This window comes from Heptranchias perlo, chromosome 35 (genome assembly GCF_035084215.1).
Source record: "Heptranchias perlo isolate sHepPer1 chromosome 35, sHepPer1.hap1, whole genome shotgun sequence".
NCBI lineage: Eukaryota > Metazoa > Chordata > Chondrichthyes > Hexanchiformes > Hexanchidae > Heptranchias > Heptranchias perlo.
The window spans coordinates 5,618,801-5,644,058 of NC_090359.1; the positions used below are offsets into that span (position 1 = coordinate 5,618,801).

Here is a 25,258-nt window from a genome sequence, read left to right on the forward strand (position 1 = left end):
GTAAAATTCGTGAACAATCGGGCGGCTGTCTTTCCAGAGGCCAGCCCTGCTTTTATCGTGTTTGTCTGTCGAGCGGTCACGCAGATCGAAATGTATCGACTGGTTTCAAGGCGCAAATGAACATTGGTGCGAATCGGACATCTGCCCAATAGAAACAGTGGTCGCAGCAGAACAAACTGAAAGGCGTGAGATCATGACAGTGAATGCTGGAGTCGGCAATGCCGCAGGAAAGTTTCCATGGAGTGGAAGGAAGAAAGGAAAGGCGGCATATTGGCTGTGGAAGGAAGAAAAAGTGGGGAAAACAGGCCAGTTTGAACTGTGGAGCATCAAGTACAGGCATGTGAGAGTGCTGGATTTGAAGGAATGGTTAGGTTTTTGCCAGCAACAAAAAATATTTCTTTTTTGTGCAAAAGATTGATTTCTTGCTGAATTCTATTAGTGTATGTGGTAGAGAACAAAAGAGGTAATCGAAACTATACTGTAGCTCGTATTCAAACCGAACAAACTGCGACCTCAACGCAGAGCATGGACGAGGATACGATCAAGGCGAAGCGCATCAGGTGGGGCAGTCATGCCCGAACAACAGCAATGTCGCGCCCGGTGCTGCTTGGAAAAGAAGGATGTTTGGTGATGAGGAAAAAATAGCAAGCACTTTACACGCTGGCAGCGGTGGGATTCGAACCCACGCCCCCGAAGAGACTGGAGCCTTAATCCAGCGCCTTAGACCGCTCGGCCACGCTACCACCTGTCGAAGCCCTGCCTTCAGAATCTGATATCTGGTGATTGAAATGTGGTTTTCTTGCATTTTGACCTTTGAGTCGAGGATTTTCCATTGAACGAATCAAATAAATGGGCTTTCTGAGCAATATTCATGAGACGAGGTGGCCGAGTGTTTGAGGTGATGGATTCTTAATCCATTGTGCTCTGCACGCATGGTTTTGTATCTCATCCGCGCCATTATTGCATTTACCGTTTGATGTGTCGGTTCCTTCCTGAAATTCAACCAGAAGTCTTGGGCCTCGCTCCAATCCGAAGCCACGGTGGATGAATTTTGCATTGCTCGCTGATCTCTGCTCAAATCAGCAAGGTCCTGATTGGTGCACGGAGGTGTTGCGAGTGTTAGATGTGAATAACGTGAAGTATCAAGAAAGTGCACAATGACGCCCCGGGAAAGCGAGTATCTGTCCACAGATAATACCTGACCTGCTGAGTGTTGCCAGCAGTTTCTGGATTTATTTTTGAGCTTTCACGATAGCCCTTTTCCAGACAACTGAAAACTTTACTCAAGGGCGCAGCTTCAAGCACAACTTTCTTGAGCTCTACTCACACACAACATCCCTCTTTACTTTCCGACACACTCGCTTTAAAATCTGGCTTATCCGCACAGAGCTTCCTGCGCCACGAAAATTTGAAACACCTTTCGCTCTTGGCCTGCAATCGCTCCTTTTTCGCCACAGGCGCTCTTTACATTTATCCTCTACTCGATTCAATCCCATGTTTAAACAGAACTATTAAGATCAAGGCGGAACACTTCCGACCTTCCTGGGCCGCCCCAACTTGCCAAATGTGCATCTCTCAACCGCCACTCGCAGCTCTGTAGCGCTGCCCGTCGGTCACGCAACTCAACTGCTGAAAGAAAAAATTCAAAAAGCATCAAAACAAAATCCAGTTCTTCAGTTACCATCACCTGGATCACAAGATTCGACAAGTAAAATTCGTGAACAATCGGGCGGCTGTCTTTCCAGAGGCCAGCCCTGCTTTCATCGTGTTTGTCTGTCGAGCGGTCTCGCAGATCGAAATGTATCGACTGGTTTCAAGGCGCAAATGAACATTGGTGCGAATCGGACATCTGCCCAATAGAAACAGTGGTCGCAGCAGAACAAACTTAAAGGCGTGATATCTTGAAAGTGAATGCTGGAGTCGGCAATGCCGCAGGAAAGTTTCCATGAAGTGGAAGGAAGAAAGGAAAGGCGGCATATTGGCTGTAGAAGGAAGAAAAAGTGGGGAAAACAGGCCAGTTTGAACTGTGGAGCATCAAGTACAGGCATGTGAGAGTGCTGGATTTGAAGGAATGGTTAGGTTTTTGCCAGCAACAAAAATATTTCTTTTTTGTGCAAAAGATTGATTTCTTGCTGCATTCGATTAGTGTATGAGGTAGAGAACAAAAGAGGTAATCGAAACTATACTGTAGCTCGTATTCAAACCGAACAAACTGCGACCTCAACGCAGAGCATGGACGAGGATACGATCAAGGCGAAGCGCATCAGGTGGGGCAGTCATGCCCGAACAACAGCAATGTCGCGCCCGGTGCTGCTTGGAAAAGAAGGATGTTTGGTGATGAGGAAAAAATAGCAAGCACTTTACACGCTGGCAGCGGTGGGATTCGAACCCACGCCCCCGAAGAGACTGGAGCCTTAATCCAGCGCCTTAGACCGCTCGGCCACGCTACCACCTGTCAAAGCTCTGCCTTCAGAATCTGATATCTGGTGATTGAAATGTGGTTTTCTTGCATTTTGACCTTTGAGTCGAGGATTTTCCATTGAACGAATCAAATAAATGGGCTTTCTGAGCAATATTCATGCGAGGAGGTGGCCGAGTGTTTGAGGTGATGGATTCTTAATCCATTGTGCTCTGCACGCATGGTTTTGTCGCTCATCCGCGCCATTATTGCATTTACCGTTTGATGTGTCGGTTCCTTCCTGAAATTCAACCAGAAGTCTTGGGCATCGCTCCAATCCGAAGCCACGGTGGATGAATTTTGCATTGCTCGCTGATCTCTGCTCAAATCAGCAAGGTCCTGATTGGTGCACGGAGGTGTTGCGAGTGTTAGATGTGAATAACGTGAAGTATCAAGAAAGTGCACAATGACGCCCCGTTAAAGCGAGTATCTGTCCTCAGATAATACCTGACCTGCTGAGTGTTGCCAGCAGTTTCTGGATTTATTTTTGAGCTTTCACGATAGCCCTTTTCCAGACAACTGGAAACTTTACTCAAGGGCGCAGCTTCAAGCACAACTTTCTTGAGCTCTACTCACACACAACATCGCTCTTTACTTTCCGACACACTCGCTTTAAAATCTGGCTTATCCGCACACAGCTTCCTGCGCCACGAAAATTTGAAACACCTTTCGCTCTTGGCCTGCAATCGCTCCTTTTTCTCCACAGGCGCTCTTTACATTTATCCTCTACTCGATTCAATCCCATGTTTGAACAGAACTATTAAGATCAAGGCGGAACACGTCCGATCTTCCTGGGCCGCCCCAACTTGCCAAATGTGCACCTCTCAACCGCCACTCGCAGCTCTGTAGCGCTGCCCGTCGGTCACGCAACTCAACTGCTGAAAGAAAAAATTCAAAAAGCATCAAAACAAAATCCAGTTCTTCAGTTACCATCACCTGGATCACAAGATTCGACAAGTAAAATTCGTGAACAATCGGGCGGCTGTCTTTCCAGAGGCCAGCCCTGCTTTCATCGTGTTTGTCTGTCGAGCGGTCACGCAGATCGAAATGTATCGACTGGTTTCAAGGCGCAAATGAACATTGGTGCGAATCGGACATCTGCCCAATAGAAACAGTGGTCGCAGCAGAACAAACTGAAAGGGGTGAGATCATGACAGTGAATGCTGGAGTCGGCAATGCCGCAGGAAAGTTTCCATGGAGTGGAAGGAAGAAAGGAAAGTCGGCATATTGGCTGTGGAAGGAAGAAAAAGTCGGGAAAACAGGCCAGTTTGAACTGTGGAGCATCAAGTACAGGCATGTGAGAGTGCTGGATTTGAAGGAATGGTTAGGTTTTTGCCAGCAACAAAAAATATTTCTTTTTTGTGCAAAAGATTGATTTCTTGCTGAATTCTATTAGTGTATGTGGTAGAGAACAAAAGAGGTAATCGAAACTATACTGTAGCTCGTATTCAAACCGAACAAACTGCGACCTCAACGCAGAGCATGGACGAGGATACGATCAAGGCGAAGCGCATCAGGTGGGGCAGTCATGCCCGAACAACAGCAATGTCGCGCCCGGTGCTGCTTGGAAAAGAAGGATGTTTGGTGGTGAGGAAAAAATAGCAAGCACTTTCCACGCTGGCAGCGGTGGGATTCGAACCCACGCCCCCGAAGAGACTGGAGCCTTAATCCAGCGCCTTAGACCGCTCGACCACGCTACCACCTGTCTAAGCTCTGCCTTCACAATCTGATATCTGGTGATTTAAATGTGGTTTTCTTGCATTTTGACCTTTGAGTCGAGGATTTTCCATTGAACGAATCAAATAAATGGGCTTTCTGAGCAATATGCATGCGACGAGGTTGCCGAGTGTTTGAGGTGATGGATTCTTAATCCATTGTGCTCTGCACGCATGGTTTTGTATCCCATCCGCGCCATTATTGCATTTACCGTTTGATGTGTCGGTTCCTTCCTGAAATTCAACCAGAAGTCTTGGGCCTCGCTCCAATCCGAAGCCACGGTGGATGAATTTTGCATTGCTCGCTGATCTCTGCTCAAATCAGCAAGGTCCTGATTGGTGCACGGAGGTGTTGCGAGTGTTCGATGTGAATAACGTGAAGTATCAAGAAAGTGCACAATGACGCCCCGCTAAAGCGAGTATCTGTCCACAGATAATACCTGACCTGCTGAGTGTTGCCAGCAGTTTCTGGATTTATTTTTGAGCTTTCACGATGGACCTTTTCCAGACAACTTGAAACTTTACTCAAGGGCGCAGCTTCAAGCACAACTTTCTTGAGCTCTACTCACACACAACATCGCTCTTTACTTTCCGACACACTCGCTTTAAAATCTGGCTTATCCGCACACAGCTTCCTGCGCCACGAAAATTTGAAACACCTTTCGCTCTTGGCCTGCAATCGCTCCTTTTTCGCCACAGGCGCTCTTCACATTTATCCTCTACTCGATTCAATCCCATGTTTAAACAGAACTATTAAGATCAAGGCGGAACACTTCCGATCTTCCTGGGCCGCCCCAACTTGTCAAATGTGCACCTCTCAACCGCCACTCGCAGCTCTATAGCGCTGCCCGTCGGTCACGCAACTCAACTGCTGAAAGAAAAAATCCAAAAAGCATCAAAACAAAATCCAGTTCTTCAGTTACCATCACCTGGATCACAAGATTCGACAAGTAAAATTCGTGAACAATCGGGCGGCTGTCTTTCCAGAGGCCAGCCCTGCTTTCATCGTGTTTGTCTGTCGAGCGGTCTCGCAGATCGAAATGTATCGACTGGTTTCAAGGCGCAAATGAACATTGGTGCGAATCGGACATCTGCCCAATAGAACCAGTGGTCGCAGCAGAACAAACTTTAAGGCGTGATATCATGAAAGTGAATGTTAGAGTCGGCAATGCCGCAGGAAAGTTCCCATGAAATGGAAGGAAGAAAGGAAAGGCGGCATATTGGCTGTGGAAGGTAGAAAAAGTGAGGAAAACAGGCTCAGTTTGAACTGTGGAGCATCAAGTACAGGAATGTGAGAGTGCTGGATTTGAAGGAATGGTTAGGTTTTTGCCAGCAACAAAAAATATTTCTTTCTTGTGCAAAAGATTGATTTCTTGCTGCATTCTATTAGTGTATGTGGTAGAGAACAAAAGAGGTAATCGAAACTTTCCTGCAGCTCGTATTCAAACCGAACAAACTGCGACCTCAACGCAGAGAATGGACGAGGATGCGATCAAGGCGAAGCGAATCAGGTGGGGCAGTCATGCCCGAACAACAGCAATGTCGCGCCCGAACCTGCTTGGAAAAGAAGGATGTTTCGTGATGAGGAAAACATAACAAGCACTTTATACGCTGGCAGCGGTGGGATTGGAACCCACGGCCCCGAAGAGACGGCAGTTTTAATCAAGCGCCTTATTGCGCTCGGCCACGCTACCATCAGCTGTTTTTTTCAGCTGCTCACCAGAGTTGACAATGCAGCGTCTTGGCCGGACGGACAGAAATTGTCTTCTGTTTTATCTCTCTCCTGAGGCTGAACCAGACTGCTCGCAATCTTGGCATCCTATTTGACTCTGAGCCGAGCTTCCGACCCCACATCCGCTCCACCACTGAGACTGCCTACTTCCAGCTTCATAATATCCCTGGCCGAGAGTCCTGCCTCAGCTGATCTGCTGCGGAAATCCTCATCCATGCCTTTGTTACCTTTAGACTCGGCTACTAAAATACTCTCCTCTCCGGCCTCCCACCTTTCACACTCCCAAAAATAGAGCTCATCCAAAACTCTTGCTGTCCGTATCATAGCTCGCAGCAAATCCCGTTCACCCATCACCCCTGTGCTCGCTGAACGACATTGGCTCCCGTTCCGGCAAAGCCTCAATTTTAAAATTCTCATCGTTGTTTTCAATTCCCTCGATGGGCTTGCCCGTCCCAACTCTGTAACCTCCTCCTACCCTGCAACACTTCGAGATCTGTCAGTTCCTCCAAATCTCACCTCTTGTATATTCCCAATTCCCTTCGGTCCAGCACTGGTGACTTTCCTTCAGCTGCCTCGGCCATAAGTTCTGGAATTCCTTCCCAAACCTTTCCACCTCTCTCTCCTCCTCGATGACGCTCGTGAAAATCTATCACTTTCACCAAATTTTTGGTCACCTGTACTAATATCTCCTCATGTGGTCTGGTGTCAAATAATGTTTGATAATCGCTGCTGTGAAGCGCCATGGGACTTTTTACTCCGTTATTGGCGCGATATACAAAAGCAAGTTATTGTTTTAAAGGACTTGAACCGAAGACTGTCAGTTCACTGCCTCGTTAATCATTTCACTTTGGAGACGGAGATATTTCAGCGCCACGTTTGCATGGAATACACAGAATTTACAGCAGAGAAACAGGCCACTCGGCCCAACTGATTTATTCCAGCTTTGATGCTCAACACGAGGCTCCACACACCCATTCGAATTTTATCAAACCGCTTCATTTGTGGCCTCTTAATTTTCAGAGTCCAAATACACGTCAGGGACCCTTTTCAAATTTCCCAGAAACGTGTTCAGGAGAATCCTTGTTTCTGTTTCTGATGTCGGAAACATGGACAGATAACCCATGAGTTCCACATCTTCTCAATTGTGACAAGCATTTTCTCATTGTTTGGAACCGATTAAAATGAACACTTTATCAAGTGGTGAAAACGCTAAACTTTTCCCACACGGGAACTGGAAAAGGCCGCTCGACCTTTCAGCTAATCATTAACTCTGAACTGAGTAATTTCACCCGCTTACACCATGAAACCAGGCAGCATCTTTCCCTTCCCAATTTCCCGACATGACAGTTCAAAGGGACGTATATCTGCTTCACGAATATAGAAATTGTGTATTTGGTTCTTTAGATTTCAAGACCTGTGGCCTGCCATTTCACCTAATCAATTGTCGACAATCGCCCCACTCCCCCCGATAAACAAGTAACACTAAAACGCTGCTTTAAAACTCTCATCTGTTATTGTAACACCGTAGGCTGGAGGAACCTAAGGGTCCACAGGGAAACAATAATAAATGGATTCATTTTGGAAAGTACCAATTGTATCATCAACTGGAATGGGACCAGATATGAGGGACTTCAGTTATGTGGAGAGATAGAAAAGCTGGGATTGTTCTCCTGAGAGCATCGATGGTTAAGAGAAGGTTAATCAGATGTGTTCACAATTATGAGGGATTGTGTGAGACTAAATAAGGAGAAACTGTTTCCACCGGTAGGAGATTTGGTAACTAGAGGACATAAATATAAGTTTAGTGCCAAAAATTCAATGGGGCAGACGAGGATTGTGGTCTACTGGAATATGATGTACCGCGAGACATGAGTGTGATAAAGTGGGATATGGGAGTGTGGTGTACCGGGACAGAGGAGTGTGCTATACCGGGACCCCGGTGTGTGATAAACCGGGACCTGGGAGTGTGCTATATTGGGACCCGGGACCATGCTGTACCGGACTCGGGCAGTTTGCCGGAAGGGGACTTGGGAGTGTGCTGTTTCTGGATCCGGGATCGTGCATACCAGGAATCTGGACTGTGCTCTACATGAACCCTGCAGTGTGTTGTTCTCGGACCTGGGAATTTGCTACACTGGGGCACGGGTGAATGCTTTTCCGGGAGCGGGGAGTATGCTCTACCGGAACCCGTGATTGAGCTGTACCTGGATCCAGGATTTTGCTGTCCCGAGACACAGGAGTATGCTGGACCTGGACCCCGGAGCGTGCTGTCCCGGGACCCGGAAGTGTGCAACACAGGGACCCGGGAGTGTGCTGTGCCAGGACCGGGGAGTGTGCTGTACTGGGATGGTTCAGTGTCCAGTGTCGGGACACGGGAGTGTGCTTTACCGGGTCCCGGAAGTGGAGCAATATTGATCTGCTGGCGATATCTTTGTCCTCTTACAATCTCTGCAACGGTGGATCAATTTATCACTTGGCGAAATGTCTTTGAGATCCATTCACAATCTGCTTTATTCAACCACAGGTAAAAGATACAGAACATTGAACACGATTAAATACATTCGATGTAATCAGTTCTACATCCGCACGGAAACTGGTAAATAAATGTAACACACTTAGACTAAGGCGCACGGGTTGATTGGAAATAATCTAGAAACATTGATTATTTTTCTCTTTTTGTCCCAGTGACGGTGCACAGATTAATAACCACCACAGTCTACCTGATGCCTTGACTGTTTTCTTGTGTCTATCTTGACATCCAAAAAGTCTTCCTTCCAACATTGGCAGAGATTAGAAAAACTTATCAACACTGAGGTACTAAACATCCCCTGTCTGACCGGACATTGTTCACTTGGATTATTTTTGGGAAATAATCACAACAAGGGGTCATTTCCAAAACACCCCAGACTGTGAGCTGAGCACAGGACTGTCTAAAGCAGTTAACCGCTCTTGGGCAAGTATATGGTAAAACCGTCCTCGACAGAGATCATGTCTGGATTCTATCTCGTGAAGAATGGCGACATTAACCTACCTTTTCGACTGGACCAGATTGTGATATGTTTCACGAAATGTGAAGAGATAAAGAAGCCCCACATTAGATTCGACAGAACATGAAACAAAAATTACATGATAAAGTTAGAAAGTGTGAGGTCTTCTCATCTAATTAATTTGACCATCATTGCGAGGGGATATTTCACTCCATTCCTCAACTGCTCTCTGAATTTCCTTTGGGTCACTGCATAAATAAAAGTGTTCGTGCAGCAACTCAGGAGCTGGAGCATGAAGCCGATTTCTCGTACAAATGTGGGCAGGGGAACAGGATATCCCAAATAATCCAACCGTCTCAATATTGAACACACCATGAACAAAACCCATAACAGGATGAAATTCCCAGATATAACAAACAGTACAACGATGGATTTCCTTCGGTTCTGCATCTCTGGGTCACTGGAACTCTCCCCACTGCTCGGACCCCGAATTCTCCTGCGAGCTCTGCTGGCCACTAAAATGTGTCTGACCGTTAATACATTGAACAGTACAATCAAAAGAAATGAAATAAACGGGGTTAACATGGAATGGAATAATTCAATAACCGCGCAGGCCAGCGAACGAGAGACGTCAGGTTTCACGCGGCAAAACCAGGGAGTATTAGAAAGCCAATACTCATTTGTATTCAGAAAATACCAGAAAATGTTCTTCAAGCCGCTCAGCACAGTAACTGTTCCGAGAACCACAGCCGCCGTCTTCTTGGTGCAGTATTTAGTTTTCAGCTTCTGACAACAAATGGCCACAAATCGATCAAAGGTGAAAGTGACCGTGAACCAGACAGAACAATCCGTGACTGCATAGAGCAGGACGGCGTGGATATTACACAGTCCAACGTGCCACATAAATCTAAATTCGTCCCAATAAGCAATCGGAACCTGCCTTAATATCAGATCCACGATAACGACCAGTAGATCTGCCGCTGCCATGGCCACCAGGCAGCGAGTGACACATTTGGAGAGACCGCACTTTCCCCGAGACAGGATCACAATCGTCACCACGTTAACTGTAAACAAGACGGAAATAGGGAAATGATTCACCAGACTCAGGAATAACACTAATTTGATGCGTTTCCAGTGGAATAAAAGATAAGGTTACAGAACAGGGACATTAATGTTTTTCACAATAACCTGAAATGCGGTATGAAATTTGCATCTTTGCTCTGCGTCCAGTGATGGAATCCGATTATTTTAACTATGACGGGCTTTGTAATCAGAACAATTAATCGGCAAATAAGTTAAGCAACGCGATCAAATTAAATCTGGTTAAAAACAGAAAATTAGTTTCGAATGATTACAAAAGTAACCAAACGGAAAACAAGAGCCTCACCGACACCTGAGCCAGCGGGGGAAGGAAAAGGTGAGATTCTGGCATGTTTGAATTGCGGCGTGTGTGCGTCAGCTGCTGGGGTGATGCCTGGCTTTAATGCCCCGAGATGGGGAAGGGACAATAGGGCCCTGGGAGGAAGAGGATTGGTGGAATCGTTGGTGCCCTTTGAATGGAATAGTGAGCTAACAACACCCATTGTCTGTGCTCATACATTGTCGATAGTCACTTGTTCAAGGCATTAAGAACATCTATACAATGACAGAAATCAATCCCGCCCATCCAATGTTTCAATGTACATAAGAGATAGGAGTATAGGAACATAAGAATTGCTAGATCAAAAAACGCCAAGCTCCATCGAGTGCAGCTTCTACCTTCCCGGTAGTCGCATGATACAACAATAATGGAGATGGCGAAAAATCATAGCAATCAATCTCTATCAATTAATGTACACAGACCCAGACAAGAGGCGAGTAAAGCCCTAAGTTTGTAAAATTTTGAGAACCATATATCCAAAATCACCTTTACCCTCCCAAGCATGTTACACTGACCGTCTGCCATGTCTCTTATTAGTCATCTATTGTACCCAAAATGTTATTTTCTGAAAGAAACCTCGCTGATGAATCAATGCTAACTGTTTCCATAGTCTCCCTACGAAGCATGTTCTATAGATTGGCCATTCAAACACAGAAATATTTTTTTCTGCAGCTTAGTTTTGACTTTACCCCCCAACTAACCCTTCAATTACAGGCCTTGCCCTCTACTGTCCTATTGCTCTGGATAAGGTGAAACAGAAACAGCCTGCCGTGCTCCACATTATCTAGTGCAGACATAATTATTCCACCTTTCTGCTCCTGGTCTAAAATACTAAATATTTCAATCCATGTTTGTGTTATATATTACAAGTGAGACTCAGTGAGATACTCTGCCCTCTGATTCCCAATGGTCAATCGTTGCATGAACGGAGTTACAGTCACGCTAACTCCATGCATGGCAATTCGATATTCAGGGTCATGTGTGATGCTCCGCACCAAGAATACAAAGGTCGAAAATGATAATATAATGTCGTTAATTTTGCAAGCAAGTTTTCTAATTACATTCCAGGTCACACTTGTAAAAACGATCATTTAATTTAAATCGTGGAATAATGTGACCGGTAATAAAATACACCATAGAATCATAGAATCATAGAACGTTCCGGCACAGAAGGAGGAGATTGGGCCCATCGTGCCCGTGCCGGTCGAAACGAGTTAACCAGCTTAATCTCACTCTCCAGCACTTGATCCGTAGCCATGCAGGTTACAGCACTTCAAGTGCGCATCTACACTGTTTAAATCAGTTGAGGGTTCTGCCTCTACCACCCTTTCAGGCAGCGAGTTCCGGACTCACATCACCCTCTGGGTGAAAATAATTCTCCTCAGTTACCCTCTAATCCGTCAAACCAACCTGTGATTACAAATCGATCTGAATTCTAGTTAAAAACTGTTAATCTTGCTCTTTCTCTTCCGTAGTGCGAATTCTATAATTTCCAATTCATGCAGGGATTAATGCACAATTCAATATTGAATGAGCTTCACTATCAGAATATAACACTGACATTGATTGTGGGCCCTGATCAGAGAAACGAAAAACTGTACCAGCCAGGCACGGGATTAGATTGTTAATGAAGATTAATTATTATAAATGAAACCATTAAATGATCTGAATAAAATAAATAGTAGCTCACTGAACCATTCTAATTTAACCATTCAGAAACAGTGACACCAATGTGGACCATGAAGCGGTGGAAAGCGAGAGAGTTGAACGAGATTGGATCATAAATGCATTTGTCATTTATCGGGTCGGACTCATCTGTGCAACTAAATAACTAAATATATCTGCCGAAATTGCAGACCGTGTGAGATAATAAAACGTTTCTCACTTGTCAGTCGGACTCAGTATTTACAGCAGAATGCACACTTTTAATTAACAGAAAGATCCAGTCACATGACGTGTGTTGTCGTCTGAAAGAAGACCGGGATCTTAATAAGATCGCCTGAAATGTTACTAATAATGGCAACGAAGGGCACACTTTTCATTGAACTGACACCAATGAATGGGAATTCATATCAGTGGAGCATGGGCCATTGTCATCCACACACAAGAGCAATGGAAAGAGAGAAAGAAACAATTGCATTTTCAAAGCGCCTTTCACAACCTTAGAACCTCCCAAAGTGGTTCACAACCAATGAAGTTGGCAGTGTAGTCACTGTTATAATGTAGGGAGAGCAAAACAATAAATAGCTGGAAAGGAGGACTAAAAGACCGCGTACAGATAAACTCAGCTTCCTGAAGTTCCAGGTGCAGATAGTAACTTACCCGGGACACCGAACGCAGCCAGGATGTGATAGTAAATCTTTTGTATATCATAAAGCGCCCTTAGAATCTGGAACTTGATCATAAAACTAAGAGACATTATTTCTCCTTCAGTTAGAAGCGATGATTCGATGGTTGGTCCTGATGCTGGGATCAATTCTCCGATTGAGACATTGAGCGGATTATCCTTAATTATAGCAGATCGAATTCAACCGTTCGGAAAAAGAAGTCCCGCGCTGACTGGGTTTGATCACAGTCACTGAACAAACACGCTGTTTACACAGGAGCTACTTCAGAACTTGTCTTCCTGGAGACTTGAATGTCCCCGAAAAACCTAAAAATATAGTTTGGTGATACTGAGCAACCCCGGAAAACCTAGCTATATAGACTGGCAGTCACAGCATACCCCGGTAAACCCAGATATATCAGCTGGTAATCTCAGTAAACCGCGATAAATACAGATGTACAGGCTGGTGATCCGAGTAAACTCTGATCAACTCAGATATATTGGTTGGTGATACCAGCAAACCCTGCTAAACCAGATATACATGTTGTTGATCTCAGTGAACTTCGATAGACTCCTATATATAGGCTGGGAATGCAGGAAAACCTGCTAAGCCCCGACACGAATATATCCAGATATGTGGGATGGTGTGTCAGCAAACCGTGATAAACCCAGTGACACGAAACAGAGAGTAGTGGTGAACAGTTGTTTTTCGGACTGGAGGGAGATGTACATTGGTGTTCCCCAGGGGTCGGTACTGGGACCATTGCTTTTCTTCATATATATTGGACTTGGTTGTACAGGGCACAATTTCAAAATTTGCAGATTACACAAAACTTGGAAAAGTAGTAAATAGTGATAGACTTCAAGAAGTTATAGGCAGGCTGGTGGCATGGCCTACACGTAGCAGATAAAATTTTTCGCAGAAAAATGCGAAGTAGTACAAATTGGTAGGAAGAACGAGGAAAGGCAATATAAACTAGACGGTCTCACTCAAAAAGAGCTAGAGAAAGAGAGAGATCTGGGAGTATATGTGCACAAATCGTCGAAGGTGGCAGGGCAGGTTGAGAAATCGTTTAAAAAATCAGACGGAATCCTGGGCTTTATAAATAGAGGCACAGAGTACAAAAGTATGCAAGTCATGATGAACATTTATAAAAGATTGGTTCGGCCACAACGGGAGTATTGTTTCCAGGTCTGGGCACCACACTTTAGGAAAGACGTGAAGGTCTTAGGGAGGGTGCAGAAAATATTTATCAGAATGATTCCAGGGGTTTTAGTTATATGGATAGACTGGAGAAGCTGGGTTTGCTCTCCTTGGAACAGAGACATTTGCGAGAAGATCTGAAACACGTATTCAAAATCACAGAGAGGGGAGACAGTATAGAGAGAGAGAAACTGTTCCCATTGACGGAAGGACCAAGAACCAGAGGACATAGATTTTATGTGATTGACAAAGAACCAAAGGTGACATGAGTAAAATCTTTTTTCACACAGCGAATCGTTGGGATCTGGAATGCACATTCCAAGGAGGTGGTGGAGGCAGAATTAATGATGGCCTTCTAAAGGAACTGGATGATTAATTGAAAGGAAAAAATGCAGGGCTACGGGGACAGGGCGTAGGACTCGGACTAGCTGGATTGTTCTTCCATCGAGCTGGCCCAGTTTCGATGAGCCAAATGGACTCCTTCCATGCTGTAATCTTTCTGTGATTCGATGACTTGATGTCGATCAGAGTAATCGGTAATAAATGACGATATACACGCTGGTGATCATAGTTAACCACAATCAATCTATATATTTATATATATGATGGTGACCCCCGCAAACCCTGATAATCCGATGTTAAAAGTCTGATAATCCCAGTGAATCTCGTGATAAACCCAAATATTTGGACCGATCATGCCAGAAAACCCACCGATGAAGCCAGATACATGGGCTGATCATTCCAGTAAATACGATAAGCCCAGATATATAAGCTGATGACTCAAGTAAACCCTGACAGACCCAGATACATCAGCTGGTGATCCCAGTAAACCCGATCAACCGAGATATATAGGCTGGTGATTCCAGTCAGCTGATCAACTGATCAACCGAAACATATAGATTGGTGAACCCAGTAATCCCTCATAAACCCAGATATCGAGTCTGGTGATCTCAGTAAACCCCGATAAACCGAGATATATCGGCTGGTATTGCCAGTGAACCCCGATAAACGTAGATATATGATGATGTTCCCAGTAAATCCCGAATGAACCCATATAAATAGGCTGGTGATCGCAGGAAACCGCCCATTTAAACACAGATATATAGGCTGGTTTTCCCAGCAAATGCCGATAAACGCCAACATGTAGGCTGGTTATTGAAGGAATTACCGATAAACCCCGATGTATCTATTCGCGATCCCATTAAATTTACCCCTTACGCCCCCACCTCAATTAATTTCGAGCTCGACACGTTGCTGAGCTCTTCTTCCGTCGCCTTTGCCTCCGCGCCCACTTCGTTGGGCAAAAATCTTCCCCCGGAACAGCGGACCCTTTCTCCCCTCTTCAGAATTCTAGTTCCACTCGGACTCCTTCCTTTGGCCTCTAACCCTCTTTTGAACTTTACCTTTGGAACTGCCGGAGTGACATCGGCAGTTTCAATTGCTATGCTCCCCACACACGCTCTAACCCACCTCCACATGAAATTACAGCATTCCGTTCTCTCAGGTCCAACTCTGACATTGTCATTAAACCTGCTGAAAAGGGCAGCGCTGTTGTTGCGTGGCGAACAGACCTCCAACTTGAGGAAGCTGAAGGACAATTCTCCGACACCTCCGACTACCTCCCCCCGGTCCATGACCCCACCGCCCAACATCACGCCATAGTTTACCAGACCGTCAATTACCTCATCTCCTCTCAGATCTTCCCCACACTTCATCTAACCTCATATTCCCCCAACCCGGCATATCCCGCTTCGACCTCCTTCCCACGATCGACGAACAGGACTGCCCCGGGAGACGCGTCATTTCAGACTGTTCTTCCCACACGGAACTTATTTTTTCCCAGCTCGACCCTAATTTTTCTGCCCTTGTTCAATCTCTTCCGACTTACATCTGCTTCTCCTCCGACGCCCTCCACCACATTAACAGTTTTTAGTTCCAAATGCCGAACCATCTCCTTTTCACCATGGAACTCCATCCTCCACCTTGGCGGCCTGCGGGCCTTCCGCTTCTTCCATCCACCACCAGCCTTCTCCGCCTGACTGAACTTGTCCTTATGTTGAACAACTTCTCCTTTGACTCCACTCAGTTCCTCCAAATAAAAGTTGTCGCAATGAGAACCCGTATGGATCCTAGCTCTGCCTGCCTTTTTGTGGGATACGTGGGACATTCCTTCTTCCAGTCCTAAGCAGGTCACCACCCTGAACAAATTTTTCCCGCTGCATTGATGTCCAGATCAGTGCCGTTTCCTGCTCTCGCTCGGAAATGGAAAATTTCATCAACTTTGCTTCCAACTTCCACACTTCCCTCGCCTTCAACGGTCCATCTCCGACTCTTCCCTTCCCTTCCTCGGCTTCTCCATCTCAATTTCCGGGGATAGGCTGTCAACCAATATCTATTATAAGCCCACCGTTTCCAACAGCTACCATGAATACACTTCCTCCCACCCCATTTCCTGGAAGGATTCTACTCCCTTCTCCCAATTTCTCCATCTCAGTCGCACCTCTTCTGATGATGCCACCTTAAACACGAATGCTTCTGATATGTCTTCCTTTTTCCTCAACCGAGGACTCCCCTCCACTGTAGTTGACAGGGCCCTCGATCGTGTCCAACCCATTTCCTGCAATTCTGCTCTCACCCCTTCCCCTCCCTCCCAGAACCATGATAGTGTCCCCCTGTCCTCACCTTCGACCCCACCAGCCTCCACATTCAACGTATCATCCACCGCAATCTACCTTCTGCGTGATCCCACTGCCAAATACATCTTCCCCTCCCCTCCCCTTTCAGCATTCCAAGGGGACCGTTCCCTCCGTGACATCCTCGTCCACTCTTCCATCACCCTCAACACCCGCTCTCCTCCCCACGGCACCTTCCCGTGCGAGTGCAGGAGATGCAATGCCTGCCTTTTCTCACCGTCCAGGGCCCCAACCATTGCTTCCAAGTGAAATAGCAATTTACTTGCACTTCTTTCAATTTAGTATATTGTATTCGCTGCTCACACTGCGGTCTCCTCTACATTGGGGAGAACAAACGCAGAATGGGTGATGGCTTTGCTGAACACCTCCGCTCTGTCAGCAAGCGTGACCCTGACCTGCCGGTCGCTTGCGAATTGAAACCCCCGTCCAACTCCCACTCTGATCTCTCTGTCTACGACCTCTTCCACTGTTCCAATGAAGTTCAACGGAAGCTCGAGGAAAAGCACCTCGTCTTTAGTTTAGGCACTTTAAAACCTTCAGGACTCAACATTGATGACAATAATTTCAGACCAAAACCACTGCTCCCATTTTTAAAATGTATATATATATATATATATATTTATTTATTGGACTGCAGCTGCTCATTATGTTGCTGCTGTTGCCATTTACAGCTACTCCATACCGATCTTTTGCTTCTTAACTTGTCCCATTAAAAACGTCCTTGCCTTGCACCATCGTCTCTTTTATTATTTAATCACTCTTGCCCTCTGTCCTATCATAGACCTTCCCTTTTGTTCTTTCCTCCCCTCCTCTCCCTCCCCCCTTTCCCTTAATCTGTACTTGCTTAAAAACATTAACTCTTTAACATCTTTCTGTTCTGACCATCGGCCTTCAACATGAAAACTTCACTCTGTTTCTTTCTTCACGGATGCTGCCTCACTTGCTGAACTTTTCCGCATTTTCTGTTTCTATTGCAGATTTCCAGCACACGATGTTTTAAAAAGGCACCTGGGATCCAATCCCTGATGTTGGGCAGTTCGCTGCCTCAAACAATGCGGATCGAACTCCTGATATAGATTTCAGTTCATTCGCTCAGCCAGTCTTTTCCTTTCCCGAGTTCTCAGAAGAGAAAGTTTTTTTTTGCATTGCTTCTTTTCACTGCAACAAAGAATGTTGCTGCTGATTTTTTCTTTCAATCTGCATTCAGCAGGCAATCTTTTAAAAATTCAAAGCACCATTTATTGAAATGCAAGGACTTGCACAACACCAGGTTGTAGACCAACAGTTTTATTTTAAATCACATGCTTTCGGAGCTGACCTCCTTCGTCACGTGAGTGCAGGGTTTTAAAACGCATAGCATATATAGTCAGAGAACAATGACTGGTGATTACAGGTAATCTTTCCAACTGCCGCCTATCAAATCTCGGCTGGGAGACAGTCACAGATATCAAAGGTGTCGTTGGTGTTCAGACAGGTTAGCCACAGAAAAAATTACATCCCAGGATACTGAATGCACACTGGGTCAGATTACAAAGACAGAGGGAGAAAGAGACCCGAAAGGCAGAGAGAGAGAGAGAGAATGTCCAGTTGTATTAAAAACAGATAACTTTTTTCGCTGGTGGGGTTACATGTAGCGTTACATGAACCTAAGATCCAGGTTGAGGCGTTCCTCATGGGTGCGGAACTTGGCTATCAATTTCTGCTCGATGATTTTGCGTTGTCGTGTGTCTCGAAGGCCGCCTTGGAGCACGCGAAGCCGAAGATCGGAGGCTGAATGTCCTTGACTGCTGAAGTGTTCGCTGACTGGGAGGGACCCTCCGTTATCGATACTGTAGCTCGTATTCAAACCGAACTTATTGCGACTTCAACGCAGAGCATGGACCACGATACGATCAAGGCGACGCGCTTCCGGTGGGGCAGTCATGCCCGAACAAAAGCAATATCGCGCCCAGGATTGCTTGGAAAAGAAGGATGTTTGGTGATGAGGAAAAAATAGCAAGTACTTTAAATAATGGCAGCGGTGGGATTCGAACCCACGCCCCCGGAGAGACTTGAGCCTTAATCCAACCCCGGAAAGCGCTCGGCCACGGACCACTTGACAGAAATTTGCGTTTAGAACCTGATATCTGGTGATTGAAATGTGGTTTTCATGCATTTTGAGCTTTGTGTCGAGGATTTTCCTTGGAATTAATCAAATAAATGGGCATTCTGAGCAATATTCATTCAACCAGGTGGCCGAGTGGTTGAGGTGATGGATTCCTAATCCATTGTGCTCTGCACGCATGGTTTTGTATCTCACCAGCGCCATCATTGCATTTACCGTTTGATGTTTTGGTTCCTTCCTCATATTCAACCAGAAGTCTTGGGTCTCGCTCCAATCCGAAACCACGGTGGATGAATTTTGCATTGCTCGCTGAACTATGCTCAAATCAGCAAAGTCCTGATTGGCGCACGGAGGTGTTGCGAGTGTAAGATGTTAATAACGTGAAGTATCAAGCAACTGCACAATGACGCCCCGGTGAGGCGAGTATCTGTCCACAGATACTACCTGACCTGCTGAGTGTTGCCGGCAGTTTCTGGATTTATTTCTGAGCTTTCACTATAGCCGTTTTCCTGACAACCTGAAACTTTCCTCGAGGGCGCAGCTTCAAGCACAAATTTCTTGTGCTCTTCTCACACACAAGATCGCACTTTACTTTCCTGCACACATTTTCAAATCTGCGTATCCGCACACAGCGTCGTGCACCACGAGAATTTCAAAGAGCTTTCGCTCAAGGCCTGGAATCACTCCCTTTTCGCCAGAGGCGCTCTTTACATTTATCCTCTACTCGATTCAATCACATGATTCAACAGAAACATTCAGTTCAAGGAAGAACACTTCCGATGTTAATGCTCTGCCGCAACTTGCTAAATGTGCACCTCTCAACCGCCATTCGCAGCTCTGTAGCGCTGCCCATCGGTCACGGAACTCAACTGCTGAAAGAAAAAAGCCAAAAAGCAGCAAAACAAAAACCAGATCTTTATTTACCATCACCTGGATCACAAGATTCGACAAGTAAAATTCGTGAACAATCGGGCGGATGACTTTCCAGAGGCCAGCCCTGCTTTCGTGGTGTTTGTCTGTCGAGCGGTCACGCGGATCGAAATTTATCGACTGGTTTCAAGGCGCAAATGAACATTGGTGCGAATCGGACATCTGCCCAATAGAAACAGTGGTCGCAGCAGAACAAACTAAAAGGCGTGAGATCATGAAAGTGAATGTTAGAGTCCGCTATGCCGCAGGAAAATTTCCATGAAATGGAAGGAAGAAAGGAAAGGCGGCCTATTGACTGTGGATGAAAGAAAAAGTGGGGAAAACAGGTGAGTTTGAACTGTGGAGCATCAAGTGCAGGCATGTGAGAGTGTTGGATTTGAAGGAATGGATAGGTTTTCGACAGCAACAAAAATTATTTATTTCTTGTGCAAAAGATTGATTGATTTCTGCATTCTATTCGTGTATGTGGCATAGAACAAAAGAGGTAATCGAAACTATACTGTAGCTCGTATTCAAACCGAACAAACTGCGACCTCAACGCAGATAATGGACTTGGATCCGATCAAGGCGACGCGCATCAGGTGGGGCAGTCATGCCCGAACAACAGCAATGTCGCTCCCGGAACTGCTTGGAAAAGAAGGATCTTTGGTGATCAGGAAAAAATAGCAAGCACTTTCAAAAATGGGAGTGGCGGGATTCGAACCCATGCCCCGGCAAAGACTGGTGATTCAATCCAGCGCATTGGACCGCTCGGCCACGCTAACATCTGTTAAAAATTTGCGTTCAGAATCTGATATCTGGTGATTGAAATGTGGTTTTCTTGCATTTTGAACATTGTGTCGATGATTTTCCATTCAACGAATCAAATAAATGGGATTTCTGAGCAATATTCATGCGACGAGGTGGACGAGTGTTTGAGGTGATGGATTCCTAATCCATTGTGCTCTGCACGCAGGGTTTTGTATCTCACCCGCGCCGTTATTGCATTTACTGTTTGATGTTTTGATTCCTTCCTTTTTTTTCAACAAGAAGTCTTGGGCCTCGTTCCAGTCCGAAGCCACGGTGGGTGAATTTTGCATTGCTCGCTGAAATCTGCTCAAATCAGCAAGGTCCTGATTGGCGCACGGAGGTATTGCGAGTGTCAGATTTTAAAAACGTGAAGTATCAAGCAAGTGCACAATGACGCCCCGATAAAGCGAGTATCTGTCCACAGATACTACCTGACGTGCTGAGTGTTGCCAGCAGTTTCTGGATTTAATTCTGAGCTTTCACTATAGCCGTTTTCCTGACAACCTGAAACTTTCCTCAAAGGCGCAGCTTCAAGCACAACTTTCTTGTGCTCTTCTCACCCACAAGATCGCACTTTACATTCCTGCACACGTTTTCAAATCTGCATTATCCGCACACAGCGTCGTGCACCACGAGAATTTGAAGGACCTTTCGCTCATGGCCTGTAATCGCTCCCTTTTATCCAGATGCGCTCTTTAAATTTATCCTCTACTCCATTCAATCACATGTTTCAACAGAACTATTAAGATCAAGGCAGAATAAATCCGATCTTAATGCGCCGCCCCAACTTGCCACATGTGCAACTATCAACTGCAATTCGCAGCTCTGTAGCGTTGCCCATCGGTCACGGAACTCAACTGCTGAAATAAAAAAGCCAAAAAGCATCAAAACAAAAACCAGTTCTTCAGTTACCATCACCTGGATCACAAGATTCGATAAGTAAAATTCGTGAACAATCGGGCGGCTGTCTTTCCAGAGGCCAGCCCTGCTTTCCTCGTGTTTCTCTGTCGAACAGTCACGCAGATCGAAATGTATCGACTGGTTTCAAGGCGCAAATGAACATTGGTGCGAATCGGACATCTGCCCAATCGAAACAGTGGTCGTCGCAGAGCAAACTTGAAGGCGTGAGATCATGAAAGTGAATGTTAGAGTCGGCAATGCCGCAAGAAAGTTTCCATGAAATGGAAGGAAGAAAGGAATGGCGGCCGAATGACTGTGAAGGAAGAAAAAGTGGGGACAACAGGTGAGTTTGAACTGTGGAGCATCAAGTGCAGGCAGGTGTGAGTGATGGATTTGAAGGAATGGATAGGTTTTCGCCAGCACCAAAAAATATTTCTTTCTTGTGCAAAAGATTGATTTCTTGCTGCATTCTATTCGTGTATGTGGCAGAGAACAAAAGAGGTAAACGAAACGATACTGTAGCTCGTATTCAAACCGCACTGACTGCGACCTCAACGCAGAGGATGGACCACGATACGATCAAGGCGACGCGCATCAGGTGGGGCAGCAATTCCCGAACAACAGCAAGGTCGCGTCCGGTGCTGCTTGGAAAAGAAGCATGTTTGGTGATGAGGGAAAAATAGCAAGCACTTTAAATTGTACCAGCGGTGGGATGCGAACCGAGCGCCCGCAACGATTGCAGTTATCATTCAGCGCCTGAGACAGTTCGCCCATGCTGCCCCCAATCAAACGCTCGAGTTCTGAATCTGCTATCCGGTGACTGAAATTTGTTTTTCTTGCATTTTGAACCCAGATTCGAAGATTTTCCATTGAGCGAATCAAACTAATGGCCTTTCTGAGCAATGTTCATGCGATGAGGTGGCCGAGTGGTTGAGGTGATGGATTCCTAATCCATTGTGCTCTGCACGCATGGTTTTGTATCTCCTCCGCGCCATTATTGCATTTATCGTTTGATGTGTTGCTTCCTTCATGAAATCCAAACAGAGGTGCTGGGCCTCGCTCCAATCCGAAGCAACGGTGCATCAATTTTGCATTGCTCGTTGAACTCTGCTCAAATCATCAAGGTCCTGATTGGCGCACGGAGGTGTTGCGAGTGTCAGATGTGAATAACGTGAAGTATCAAGCAAATGGCCAATGATGCCCCTGTGAAGCGAGTGTCTGTCCACAGATCCTACCTGACCTGCTGAGTGTTGCCAGCAGTTTCTGGATTTATTTTTGAGCTTTCACTATAGCCGTTTTCCGGACAACCTGAAACTTGCCTCAAGGTCGCAGCTTCAAGCACAACTTTCTTGTGCTCTTCTCACACACAAGATCGCACTTTACTTTCCTTCACACGCACTTTAAAATCTGCCTTGTCCGCGCACAGCTTCCTGCGCCACGAGAATTTGAAAGACCTTTCGCTCATGGCCTGTAATTGCGACTTTTTGCCACAGGCGCTCTTTCCATTTGTCCCCTACTCGATTCAACGGCAAGTTTCAACAGAACTATTGAGATTAAGGCGGAACACTTCCGATCTTAGTGCGCCGCCCCAACTTGCCAAATGTTCAAATTTCAACCGCCATTCGCACTTCTGTAGCGCCCGTCGCTCACGCAACTCAATTCTTAGAGAAGAGAGCCATCATGCTCTCCACAGATACTGCGATTTATTTATTTATGCAAATGTCATTTGTGAAATGACCGAATGTATTTATTTATATCCCTGTACGTGTAAGGAAAACCCATTATTGATCATTTCCAAGAACCAATCAAGTACATAAATGACTTTGTCAAACTTAATCCAAACGCTGGGATTTGCTGAATGTAAATTTCCAATGGAAATCGAGACCGTCACTAAGTATCGGAACAAATATATTCGCTGGGGTTTCGGGATTGTTACCGCTTTATTTATATCACTGAGGAACCCATTTTAAACTCGGCAAGGTGCAAATATATCGGTAAGAGTCTGTGTTGGATCAGGAACAGAATAAAGTATCCAATTTAGTTACACTGTTTCCATAAACACTGCGCGCCACATCCCTAAAACATTGATTCCTCTTTCTATATAAAAATAGAGAGGGTCTGAATAAAAAGTGCTGAAACTCAGGATTATATCAGGGTTCTTTGGATCTTCAGTCTGCCGCTCTCGCAACTGAGCTATTTCAGCACCACCGCAAGTTGGACTTTGTGTCATCGTCTTGGATGAAAATATAACCCCGGGAGGAATTGCACCTCCCGTTCATACCTCACTTCACATATAAACATCGCACTTAAACACACTCCCCCACAGTTCATATATAAACGTCACACTCACATTTGCATTCCCATAGTTAATAAAACAACAGCGCACTCATACATATACACCCAGCTTATATCTACCAAAAGCCCTGTTTACCGTTCTAACTAAAGTCTGAATACGGAAAGCGTAACTGTTTTCCAGATACTGTCAATGCTGCTTTTTATTTTCAGCATTAGATTTGCTGCAGTCCGGCAAAGGCATCTTCCCTTGTGTTGAATGCTGCTTCTGACGGATGTCTCGTTGTCTCGGAGTTGGCGGGGATTGGAAAGACCTTGTGTCACACGAAGTGTCTGAAAGGCCCATGTACACACGAAGGTCATCAGCGCGCTGCCAACACCTTGTGCTGCAATGTTAGCGTGTCGGATATAAATTTAAAGGCGCCTCATCTGAAACACGTTGGGGTCACAGTTCATTTTTGTACTTAAGTGAACCAAAATTATTCAAGATGGAATGTTTCCTTTGCTGCATCACAATAAACAATATCTTGTTGTAAAGTTTGACTCATTATTTCCCCAGTGTCAGAGGGAGAATTGTCTGTTCCCCTCATTTGTTTCATGTAACAAACAAACAAACACAAACACACGTGTTCGTTCAGAAACAACCCACAGATTGACACAGAGAGATAAACACAGCGAGAGATACAGACAGTATCGGTAAACACAGGGAAATAGACAACAGGAGTAGAACAATAAAAAACGGCCTCAAATTCCAACAGACAGTGACAGGTAGCTGATGGATATCAGTGAAAGCAGGGGACGCGATTTCTGCTTGATTTGGCTCCCTGCCTTAGCCTGTCTTGTCCAATAAACAGGATATCCTGTGTCCGACTCCAAGCTGAGCCTTCTTTGTCCGAGTCTCCTGTGTGATATTTACCTCATTTGTGAATTAAACAAAAAGGAGCTTTACAGGGGCGATTTTCAAAAAACATTTCACACCGAGCCAAAAAAGGAGATAATTGGAAACGTGGCCAAAAACTTGGTCAGAGAGGCAGGTTTTAAGGAAGGTCTTAAAGGAGGAGATATTTAGGGAGGGAATCCCTGAACTCAGAGCCTGAAATGGAGGACGACAGGACCTGAGGAAAGGGAACCGTGAACAATATCCGCTAACATGGAGGCCAGGAAATCAAATTGCGTGGTCAGCAGTTTGGTGGGAATAGGGTCGACGGAGGAGGAGGTGGGTGTTCTGGTCAAGATGAGCTCGGAGAGAGCATGAGGGGAGGTAGGAGATAAAGTTGCGAGTTCAGGGGGGAACCGTGAAATGGTTAGTTGGGGGAAGGGAGGGAAGCGGCAGCTGAACGGATGTTCTCAATCTTAGTGACAAAGTCGTCCATGAGCTCCTCGCACTTTTTGTGGTGAGGGTGGAGGAGGCAGGGGGTTCATGAAGACGGTTTGTAGTCGAAAAGAGATACCGGCGTTATCTTTGCATTCCAGGATGATCCTGGAACAGTGATCAGTTTTCTGTCTCTTTCTGTTCAGGGCTGGTGAATTAGCCCGGGTCTGTTCACAGCTCGATTCTGCGTTTTATTTCTTCCTCATTATTCAGGTTCTGACATCGAGGTGATGAGTGAAGCAGAGAGTAGATTTTAAAACCGCTGGAATATCAGTGAAATTAAATCGTGGAAAGTCCGAGTCAGTTTTTCACTGTATTTCCCTCATCCAATGTTGC

The 25,258-nt window shown here is 45.5% G+C and overlaps 1 protein-coding gene and 3 non-coding genes across 4 annotated transcripts; all 4 read right to left on the bottom strand.

Moving 5' to 3' along the window:
* Positions 1 to 661: 661 nt before the first annotated feature.
* On the bottom strand, positions 662 to 743 carry trnal-aag (transfer RNA leucine (anticodon AAG)). The gene has a single exon. It is a non-coding gene; the product is annotated as a tRNA-Leu (tRNA).
* A 1,625-nt stretch (positions 744 to 2,368) lies between these two features.
* Positions 2,369 to 2,450, bottom strand: trnal-aag (transfer RNA leucine (anticodon AAG)). Its single transcript has one exon. It is a non-coding gene; the product is annotated as a tRNA-Leu (tRNA).
* A 1,626-nt stretch (positions 2,451 to 4,076) lies between these two features.
* On the bottom strand, positions 4,077 to 4,158 carry trnal-aag (transfer RNA leucine (anticodon AAG)). The gene has a single exon. It is a non-coding gene; the product is annotated as a tRNA-Leu (tRNA).
* Positions 4,159 to 9,060: 4,902 nt separating this feature from the next.
* LOC137301982 (probable G-protein coupled receptor 139) lies at positions 9,061 to 16,009 on the bottom strand. The gene is made up of 3 exons (XM_067971697.1): positions 15,731 to 16,009; positions 12,635 to 12,818; positions 9,061 to 9,956 (listed from the first exon to the last, which is right to left on the bottom strand). The coding sequence occupies exons 1-3, from the start codon at positions 16,007 to 16,009 to the stop codon at positions 9,061 to 9,063; spliced, it is 1,359 nt and encodes a 452-aa protein (XP_067827798.1).
* Between the last annotated feature and the right edge of the window lie 9,249 nt (positions 16,010 to 25,258).